A 10760-nucleotide genomic window follows, 5' to 3' on the forward strand; every position below is an offset into this window, starting at 1 on the left:
CTCCCTCCTGCTTCCCGGGCCCAGCCCCATGGCAGGAAGTGCTTGCCGTCGCTCCAGGTTTGGACACCCCAGAGTGCAGAGAAAGAAGTGATGAAACCCACCAGTGTTCACACAGCTTTCATCTTTTCCGTGCACTGGGCCGTGTGTTTGCAGGTGTTAGCATGGCTTACATAGTCTCAGGGGTCGAGGGATGCTGGCTTTGGAGACAAAAGTATGTGGGTTCAGATCTCTGGCATTTGCAAGCTGTGTGACCTTGGCTGGTTGTTCCATGTTTCTGAGCCTCCTCTCTGTGAACTGAGAACAGCTGCTTTCTGTCAAGGCTGCTCTAAGAACCAAGTAGAGTCCAGGTAACGCCGCAGCATGTGCCCGCCTCAGCAGCGTGAGCACAATTCCCTCTACCCTGGGAAGACATCAGTGCCGTGGGATTCATGCCCTGCTCTCCCAGGCCAGCATGCTGACATCCCCTAACCCCGGAACCTTCCATGGGTGCTATACTGCCTCCATGGGCCTGCACCCCCATTTTGAGGGAGATTAATCACTTCTGCATAGAACACTCTACTCCCAAATGCCCTTGCTGAACAGAAGGCCCAAGTGGGCAGGGGAGGACCAGGGAGTCCCCCTTAGCCCGACCTGGCCACCTCTCCTCCACACCTGCTCACCCCTCACCCTCTCTTCTCCCCACAGGTAGTCTTCTCCCTGGCCTCTGGCAACATCGCGGGAGCCTTTGAGATCGTCACCACCAATGACTCCATTGGCGAAGTGTTTGTGGCCAGGCCCCTGGACAGAGAGGAGCTGGACCACTACATCCTCAAGGTGGGGCCTGGCCTCCCTTGGGCCGAGAGGCCACTGGCTAAGTGCCTAGACCAGTCACTACTCTCCATCTAGGAGAGAGCCCGTCCATCAGCACACTCTGGTGGTCAGTGGCCCTGCTGTCACCAAGTAACATGGGGCCAGCTGGACTCCTCGGGGCCAAGAGCACAGTGAGGCCGATCCAGGATAGGGAAACCTGGGAGGGACCTTAGATACCCAGGAGGAGGCAGCTGAGGCGTCTTCCCCTGCTGTAAGAGCCAGGAAGACGAGGGAGAGCCCGGTGGAGCTGGGGAGGCCCCGACTCTTCTACAAATACAGTGTGGCCTTGGACAGGTTATTAACTCTAGGCCTCATTTTCCCCACCTGTGCAATGTACAAAAAAATCCCCATCTGGCCTGCCCTATGGAGGGAAGAAACAAGTGCAGGCGTGAGGAGCCACGAAGGCTATCATTATTGCAGAATGGCCGTGGCTGGGGTGTTTGCTGAGGGCTTTCTGGGGACCTCAGGGCTGCACTTCTGCAAGGGGCTGAGCTCCTACAGCACTTACGACTGCATCAAGGCTCCCAGGAACAGGCTCAGCCTGTGGTTAGGGCACCAGCTCATTGCTGATAATATTACTTGAGGCTCTTTTCCTGTTTGCCAGAGATCATGGGACAGAGTGCATGGGACAGAGGCCTTTGAAGCTAAAGGCAGGAGCCTTGGGTCAGGTTGCGAGCCCAGGGTCATGGTCAAAGGCTGGCACAGCCCAGAATACAGTCAGAGGTAGGTCAGGAGGTCAAGGCTTAGGTACATGCTAATCAGATTCCAAATGAGGATCCCAAGTCAGACAACGACTGGGCAAGAATCATTTGCAGCATGGGGCAGAAGGTGAAGGCTTTGGGGAGAGCCCAGGGCTGGCCAGGCCACCCAGGGGTGCTCAGTGAGTCTCTCTGCCCTCCCAAATGCTTCCCACTGATTGCACAGTCCTTTTGGACTCCATATTCCTGATCCTGCCTGCCACCCTTTAGCCCTGACTCCAGTTGCCCTCCTCCTTACAGGTTGTGGCTTCTGACCGAGGCACCCCTCCACAGAAGAAGGACCACATCCTGCAGGTGACCATCCTAGATGTCAATGACAATCCTCCAGTCATCGAGAGCCCCTTCGGATACAATGTCAGTGTGAATGAGGTGAGAGCAGCCCCAGGGCCCATATAGCTGGACATCTGGGGAGACGTGGGCATGAGCCAACTTGCATGCAGCACCTGTTTAAATGTCTGCCTGCCCCACTGGTCCCTCAGATCTCACGGATGGGAACTGTGGCTCATTCATAATGATAGCCCTGATTTCTAGCCCGGATCCTAGAACACAGTATCTTTTTGGAGTAGAGGAGAAGAGAAAAGAGGAAAAGAAGAAAGTTGCCTTTCACCAGACAGGAAACTGAGGTTTACCCCGGGAGCTTGCCTTTTCAAAAAATGTATTTATTATTCAGCCCTAAGACTGAGCCACTCCAATCTGCCCTGGCATTGCTGGGTATCATGCCAGGTTGGACGTTCATGAAGGCAGGATGGCACGTGGCCAGAGTCTAGCCCTCAGGCCAGACTCCCTTGCTTCAGCCCACTGATTGGCTGTGTGGACTTGCACACATTCCTTCCCTGCACCTCGGTTTTCTCATCTGTAAATGGGGATGATGTTACCAGTACCTAACTCGCAGGGTTGGAGAGAGGACCCAGTGAGTTAACGCAGGCCCAGCATGTCGGAGGTGCTCACAGAATGTTTGCTGCCATCATCCTTATTATCTCCATCATTGCTCCGGGGTAGATGCAGCAAAGCTTTCGGCAGGTACAGGGGGAGACTTTGGGCTACAGGAGCAGGTGCTAGACTGTGCCCCAATGCCTTGAGTCCAGAATGATCGCTCTCCTGCTCTCCTCCCAGAACGTGGGTGGAGGTACTGCTGTGGTCCAGGTGAGAGCCACTGACCGTGACATCGGGATCAACAGTGTCCTGTCCTACTACATCACCGAGGGCAACAAGGACATGACCTTCCGCATGGACCGCGTCAGCGGTGAGATCGCCACACGGCCCGCCCCGCCTGACCGCGAGCGCCAGAGCTTCTATCACCTGGTGGTCACTGTGGAGGACGAGGGCACCCCCACCCTGTCGGTGAGTGATGAGGGTAGCCACAGGGAGGAGCACTTGGGCCAGAGCAGCTCCGCCTCCGAGTGAGGGGAACAAGATGGGTGGGAATGGAATGCCACATGGCAGGCGAATCCTTGACAACTCCTTCATCGTGCCTTTAGTCCATCTGCCCAAGATGGCCTCCCCTTATGGAGGCCTATTGCATGCAAAGCCGGGGTGCTAGTTTGCCCTCCTGAGTCTACAGCTACTCAGAAGCTCTGTTTAGTCCTCTTTTCTCTCACAGAGCAGCTCTATGGGGTGGCACAGCTTGAGCCTCTGTACTGGGGCCTGGCCCAGGGAACAAGTCGGTATGAATCTAGCCCCCACTTCACTTGCCCACCTGTGCACTGTGAGGCCACACCAATGTGCATGGTGGTGTCTTACGGAAAGGGTGCCTCTCTGGCCCTCTTCCCCTACGTTGTGTGGTGTGGCATGCTGTCACACACATCAGGGTGGGAAGGGACTGGTGTCTGTGGTTCACACTGATGCTCGAATGAACGGGGCCACAGCCCAAGGCAATGTTCAAAGTTTGCCAGGTTAGAGAAGGACTTGTGGGCCTCAGGGGCTGGATGGAGATCTCCAGGAGGTGATGAGCTGTATTGGGAGTGGCTTATAAACTGAGAGTAGGAAATTTGGAGTCAGGAGCACTGTGGCTGGCTGCATGATCTTGAGCAAGTCAGAACCTCTCAGCATATTGCTTTTGTCATCTGCAAAGGGGAGATAATATCTACCTCATAGGTGTTGTTTGGGGAATCAAATTAGCTCATGTCTGTGGAAGCACTTGGTAAACCATGAGGAGGAAGAGGACTGTTATTAGTTCTCTATTGCCACAATAATGCTGCCTTACAAACCAAACAAAACAGAGGTGTAAAACAATAACCACATAGTTAGCGCTAATCCCGCAGGCTGGCAATCTGGACATGGCTTCGCCGGGTAGTTCTTCTGGTCTCAGCTGGGCTCCTGCATTTGTGTGTGGGCAGCTGCCTGTCAACAGGGCACTATGCTTCTGAGGGTCGGCTGGCTAGCAGCTGGGGTGACAGGGACAACTCATCCTCCAGAAGGCTAGCCCGTGCCTGTTCCTATGGGACTGGAAAGTGTCCAGAAGAGACGGCAGAGGCAAGCAAGGCCTCTTGAGTCCCTGGCTTGGAACTGGCACAGTTGGAAGGTCACTTCTACCACAGCCTGTTAGCCAAAGCAAGTCACAAGGCCAGCTCAGACTCAAGCTATGGGAAAACAAACTCTACCTTCTGAAGGAATGAGCTATAAAGTCACACTGCAAAGAGTGTGGTTACAAGGAAGGTAAAGAGTTCAGGGACAGTTTTGTAATCTGTCTCCTGGAAGGACCCTGATTGCAAATGAGGCCTCAGCTCTGTCCCTTTCACAGCAGGTTAGACCTCTCCCCTTTGACAGCAGCACTGTGGGAGGCGAGGTCACACCAGGTCTAGGCAGGGCTCTTTATCTGGAGCTTCTCTCGAGATGTTGGTCCAATAACTCCAGGAACTGGGATTGGGCCAATAATCCCAGGAACCCCCACCCCCACCACTACATTCTGAGGAGTCCAGGAAATGGGACTGACTCTGGGCACCCCCGTGGGCATCCTTAGACCCACGGCTACACAGTGTCATCACTAGCTACCTCAGTCATTCCCACCCAGTGGGCTACACAGGGGCACATTTATAGGACACGTGTCACTCACTGGGCAGGGTGGGGCTGGGGCAGAGACGGGTATCATTTACTGTGTTAATGTGGCAGGGCCCAGTTTCGACATGACCCTCCCCACTGCACCTGGCTTCAGGGTGGACCATCTTGGTCATCCCTTCAATAGCATTTGTGAAGTAACAGAAACTGAACTATGGAGTCACAAAGAATCAAAATGCATTTTCCCACAGAGCAAAAATTCTACAGAGAATGTGGATTTCAGGCTCGGTGGTGTCACAGCTCATGTTTCTTGGCCTTTCCCTCATGGTGGCAAGATAGCTACTATAACTCCAGGCACCAAGTCAGCATCCAAGGCAGGAAGATGACAAAAAGACGGCAAAGAGCTATGGCAGCTACTTCTGCCCTTTTATCAGGAAAGCAACAGGTTTCCCAGAACCACCCTCCAGAGTGCTGCTTGTGTCTCCTTGGCCAGAAGTGGCTCACATGGGCACCCTAGCTGTAAGGGAGGTTGGAAAAAATGAGGGACAGGATTATCATGGTCAGCATATTACTTGGGGGCCAGATATATCACCGCCCACACAAAAGCAGGCCTCTGTCAGTGAGGAAGAAGTGGAGAATGGATTTGGGGTGGGTATCTGACAGCATTTGCCACACTGCCCTCCCTAATCCTAATGCAGGCCAGCCAACGCACCACCCCCACTCCCCACCCACACTCCAACCCCCACAGTCCTAGGGTCTCTCAGGGAGGCCATCGGTGGGATCCATAACATTCTAAGACCCTGCAGTTTGTAGGCAAAATCAGACTTCCTTTGGGTCCCCAGAATAAATGGGAACTGAAGAAATGGAAAATCACCCTGGCCACAATTAATGACCCAGAATGCATGGGCCACTATCCAAGCAACCCTTTAAAATCTTGGGATTGGTCCTCATGGCTAAAAAGAGTTTCCAACTGCTGGCCAAACCCTCTGCAGGGACCCATCCCAGCCCCTTGGGGACCGTAAGCATTCCCTCCTCACATGTCAGCCCCTGACTTTCTGGCTCTCACTGAAGCAGGGCTCAGCCCATACCAGCTCCCTGGTGAGAGCATGGGAAGCTGGATGGCATCCGCCCTGCTCATCCTGGTCATCGCCAGCTCTGCTCCCTGAGGCCCCCGAAAACTCCCTCAGGATGACTAGGACCAGAGACCCTGAGGCCATCCATCTCCAGGGGAATATATATGGGGCTTCCTGGGCTGAACCATGATGCTTACTTCCAGGCTGTAATATAAACAGCAACAGGTACCAACTTGAAAGATTTATAGGAAAACAATTTTAAGTCGAAAAGAATTCATCCCTCTTCAGTTTTTTCCCCCTGCTTCTCCAAGTTGGGAAAATATTCCTATCATTTGGTTTTTGCAGGGGACACCTCAGTGAAGAATTGCAGTGACCATAGGGACATAGAGAAACTAGCACTAAACCATATTCATTCATTCACTCATTCATTCAGCCGTTATTCCCTGAATGGCCACTATGTGCCAGGCACTGGAGATACAGAAATGAAGAAAATGTGGTCTGTGGCCTGAAGAAATGAAGTTGAGTAAGGGAGGCAATGAAAACACCGGTGTGCAATGGGGTATTGAGAAGGGCTTGGGGACGGCTTCCTGGAGGAGGTGACACCTGGGCTGAGTCTTCTGGTCAGTCTTGGTTAGCACGGCCAAGAAAGAAGTACATTCTGGGGTTCAACCTGCACAAAGGCTGAAGAGCAAGCAATAATCAGGGGTGGGTTCTGGGAGCCACAGGTGGTTTAGGCCTGGGGCTGCTTCCAGGGCCAAGGGCAGGACTCTCTATTTCCATATCCTCCCAGGACAGTCTATATGAAGCTTACCACAAGGGCTGCTCCCACTGCCTTCTCAAGAACCCCCACTGCTGCCTCCATGCCTAGCCGAGCCAAGGTGGGGATGGGGCAGGGCTAGCAAGCAGGGGTCCACAGCCCACAGTGCCCACCAGGGTAGCTTGCCTCCAAGGAGCACTGGACCCTTGAAGATTTGTTTCCACTGACCAGACCCTCACCTTTGGGCGGTAAACCCCTCGGGGTTATGAATATCCCCAAGAGCAGGGCCCTTCTCTGCCACTGGGCAGATTTCACCGGATGCATGTGTGAGGAAGGAGCATTGTTGCAGCCCCTCCTAGAGCAGCCAGAGACCTGAGCAGCATGCAGCCAACCACCCTGAGATTCCAGGAATGGCTGCCACAGTCTAATAGGTGAGAGAGCAGCTGCTACCCTGCATAGATCTGTCCAGAGAAACCCAGCAGGCCCACTTGCCATCCTTTTAATCCCACTGCGGTTATCTGCCTGGCTTCAAGACGGCCCTCACTGGCTCAGGATCAACCTTGCTGGAGGACGAGGGCATGAAATATTCATTCATTTGTTCAGACGACACCAAGTATGTGCGAGGCCTGTACTACAGGCTAGGACACCAGAGATACATTAGACACAGGTCTGCCCTGCAGGAGCCTACAATCTAGCGGGGGAAGACACATGTACCGGAGAGTTGACACTGTGATGTGGTAGAGTGCTAGGAGCCTGGAAACCAGGGCAGGTTTTCTGGAGGAGGCATCATTTGCATCGCTGTCTGGAAAGATGAGGCTCCCTAAGCAGGGGGCCTGGTATTCGGCTGCTAAGACCCACCCCAGAGCCAAGACAAATTATCTGAGTCCCTCCAGCTCTACTTTTCTCCCTGGGACCCTTGTCCCCTCAGTTTCCTGAGAGCCGGACATTCCTGCAAACAGCTTAGGCCACCTCCACCCAGCCTTAGGTATCACCTGAACTTGGAACAGCTGTGCTGCAAGGGGTACCCAGGCCAGCCCCAGGCCCGCCACACAATGCTGTACCACTGGCCAGGGGGAGTCATTGTGCAGCCTCACCCCCTGCCTAGCTCCAGGCCGTGGGCAGACAGGCCAGGCTTGGGGGAGGGGTCTAAGTGGTTGTCAGGGAGGCCCCTACAAAGGAAGAGCTGGGCCCAGGGAGGAAGCACAGAAGGTAACTGGGAGGTCAGGAGTTAGCCCAGCCTCAGAGGCACTTGGCAGTGGGGTGGAGAGGGAGGGAGGGCTTGACTGTGGCGTCCCTCCCACGTGAATTGTAGCCAACTGATAATGCTATTCCAGATAAGAAGCCCTGGTTTCTCAGGCTGGTGAGAACATGCAGAAGTCACCTATCCAGGCAGAAGGACAGAAATCTCCCACAGCCCCCTTCTGGTATGCAAGTCCCCAGCAGCGGCCCCATGATGGTGTATGAGCTGGGGATACTGCTCTTGGCAGCGCACCTCATGTCTTTAGAGCAGAGGCCCCTTCTGTTTATTAGACTTGGACCCTGCTATTGTGAAGTCTGCTTCCCCTGGCTTGAGATCAGAAGGTCCCAGCCTGGCCCTCACCTTCTGTGGCACCAAGGAGGCTGGCCTTCCCTGACCCAGCACAAGTACATCCAGACCCCTTGGCCTGGCTTCTTGAGGGATGTTCCACGGCTGCCCACATGCTCCACATACAACTGGCTAAGTTCCTCTGAGAGACCCTGGGGCTCAGCTGCTGAGGGTCTCTCCCTTCCACATCCCCTAATGCAAGCAAGAGGGGCGCATGGGCCACTGTGCCTGTCAGGAGTCCTCTGGCTCCACAGTTGGCAGGCAGAAAAGGGGGTGGCAGGAGCCGATGTGGAAGGAGCCTGCCCATCAACAGCAGCGTCTTCTGGACCCAGAGAAGGCCCAGGCCAGGGCAGGCAGAGCACAGATAGGAACGTTTCTGGTGTGCAGTACAGTGGAGCCCTGGACCTGTGGGCACGAGTTCATCTCCCAGAGCCCCGGTATGTACTCTAAGCAAGTCCAAGGTGAAGGCCAAGCCAGGTCCTGGCCCATAACACCACTCCATTCAGTGAGGAGAAAGCAGGAGGCCCAGGGTTTAGTCGTAGTCCCACCATTTACTTGTTTTGACAAGACACAGACCTTTCAGAACCTCTATTACCCTGTGTGTTAAATGGCAGCAATAAAACCTCCCAGGGTTTTCAGGGAAGGGGGTGGATCAAACAAGTAATAACACATGTGAAAGTGTGTTGGAAAGCACCAAGGATTATAACAGAAAAGGCCAAGAGACAGCACGCATGCTGCCACTTTCCTCTCCTGTGCCCCAGGCGGACACGGCGATCTATCTCGGCACTTTCTCACCAAGCTATATTGATCATTCAGAATCCCTCTCAACACATTCCAGGAAGCAGTACCAATAGATCAGAATTACGAAACAAAAGAAAAAGAAACGCCTGCCCCGAGGCTTGCACAAGATGAGGGCATTATTGCCATTGAGGAGTTTCCATCAGTCCTAGACAAAGCTGCCGGGAGGCAGAGCTGATGGAAAGTCAGAGGGGGCCCCACCCACTGTGAGAGGTTCTGAGAACAGAGCCTGGCGTCTGGGGCAGCCCACACCCGGGAGCAATGTGTCCGTTATCAGCTTTGCAGCAAGGTCCAAAGCCCAGGCTATTGCTGGACCCTGCCCTCCAGGAACTCACAGGGTAGTTAGGGCGACGTGGCATCCACGGGTGAAGAGAAGCAGCAATGCAAAGCAGGGAATGCTCAGGGAATGGGCCAGGTGGCCTGTGCTGTCTGTGGGCTGGGCCCCATGCTCAGCTGGGCTGTGGCTGGGCTTCAAGAGGCCTTTGTTCCCAGCATCCTGGTTAGCAACCCCAGTTCCTCTTTTGCGCATTGCAGCTCCCTGAGCAAACGTTAACCCAGCCCCCAGCACAGTCAGGCCAGCCTTGGGGAAGGCCTCATTCTTGAGGCAGAACCCCAGCGGCCAAGTTGGTGCAGGGTGGTGGCGGGACTCTTGCAACCCCCCGTCCCACCACATACTCCCAAGTCCACCCCGCAAGGAGCACCCCCTGAAGAAGGCCATGTTATCAGCCCCTCGGCCTAGGCCCTGGGCATGTAGTGGGAGCTGTGGTCAGGCAGGAGTCTTTTGAAAAGCAGGTCTCAGGGCTCCTGCACCTCCATCCCAGCGCCCATGGCCACGGACTCCCCCAGGCGGGGCCAGCCTGCCCACCAAAAGTCACCAGTGGCCTCTATGGTGTGTTTTTAGGGAGTGCCGAGCAGTCACCGCTGCATCAGTAAAACCCTCCGAATGGTGCTTTCCATTCCATTCCCTCAGGGTCTCCCTGGGAGGGAATAAAGGCAGGAAGTCTCTATTAAAATGTGAATGTCGGGAGATAGGTAAGATGGCCCTTAATTCCTGATTGATCTCCTAACAATGAATTAGTTCTTAAAAGCACGGATTTCCCTCTCAGGGCCTCAGACTGTGCCAGGAATCCAGCGCTCCAGGAGCCTCCTGCCCCAGCCCGTAGTGCTCCTCCTGCTCCTTGGAGGCGCCATGTTCTCCCAGCTCTCCCATGCACCCCAGCCCACAGCCACCAGGGCTGGCGTCAGAGGCATCACCATCCCGGGCAACTCAGAGGGCGGCTCCAGCAGTCTGCCCCTCCCCAGCAGCAGCAGGGTGGGCGTCCCTAGTGCGCTGCAGGCAGGGCCTGTGGCCATGGATGAAGATGGAACTGGGAGCTCAGAGTAAATTTCGCTGAAAACAGGAAACCACGAAGCCCAGATGCGTTCAGCTGTAAAAGGGTCCAGAGAAGAGAGGGCAGGGCCGCGCCGGAGGAAGCTGGGGAGGAAGTGCAGCAGCTGCTCTGCTGCGGGCCGCCTCCCTCTCCACACAGCAGCAGCCAGGCCTGGGGTCTGGCAGCCTAATTCTTAGAAGTTGTCTCTGCCTCGAGGTCAGAAGCTGAGGGCTGGGGCCAGGCCAGCCTCCCCAGAGGGCAGGGCACGCTCTTCCTGAGTTGGGACGTGGGCTGGAATCAGGGCTGTGGGCTTGCCCTTCGACTCCAGGGACAGCAGGTGTCCTGTCCCTACTCCTGCCCTGCAGGCCCCAAGAATTGTGAAAAACACACCCTCTTTCCTTCATTCTTTCTTTTTAAAATCTGCTTTGAGGCAAAGTCTTGCTCCGTCCCCCAGGCTGGAGTGTAGTGGCTTGAACACAGCTCACAGCAGCCTTGAACACCTGGGCTTAAGTGGTCCTCCCACCTCAGCCCTGCAAAGTGCTGGGATGACAGGTGTGTGCCACCATGCCCAGCCAG

The 10760-nt window shown here is 55.0% G+C and overlaps 1 protein-coding gene across 1 annotated transcript in view; it reads left to right on the forward strand.

Annotated features, from left to right (window-relative positions):
- LOC111537879 (cadherin-23) overlaps positions 1–10760 on the forward strand; it is an 89771-nt gene that overhangs the window by 14758 nt on the left and 64253 nt on the right. The window contains exons 8-10 of the mRNA XM_023204998.2: positions 685–813; positions 1848–1976; positions 2721–2948. Of these exons, the coding sequence (XP_023060766.2) occupies positions 685–813; positions 1848–1976; positions 2721–2948 (486 nt within the window). The remainder of the gene's footprint in view (positions 1–684; positions 814–1847; positions 1977–2720; positions 2949–10760) is intronic.

The sequence above is a fragment of the Piliocolobus tephrosceles genome, chromosome 9 (assembly GCF_002776525.5).
Source record: "Piliocolobus tephrosceles isolate RC106 chromosome 9, ASM277652v3, whole genome shotgun sequence".
Classification (NCBI taxonomy): Eukaryota; Metazoa; Chordata; class Mammalia; order Primates; family Cercopithecidae; genus Piliocolobus; species Piliocolobus tephrosceles.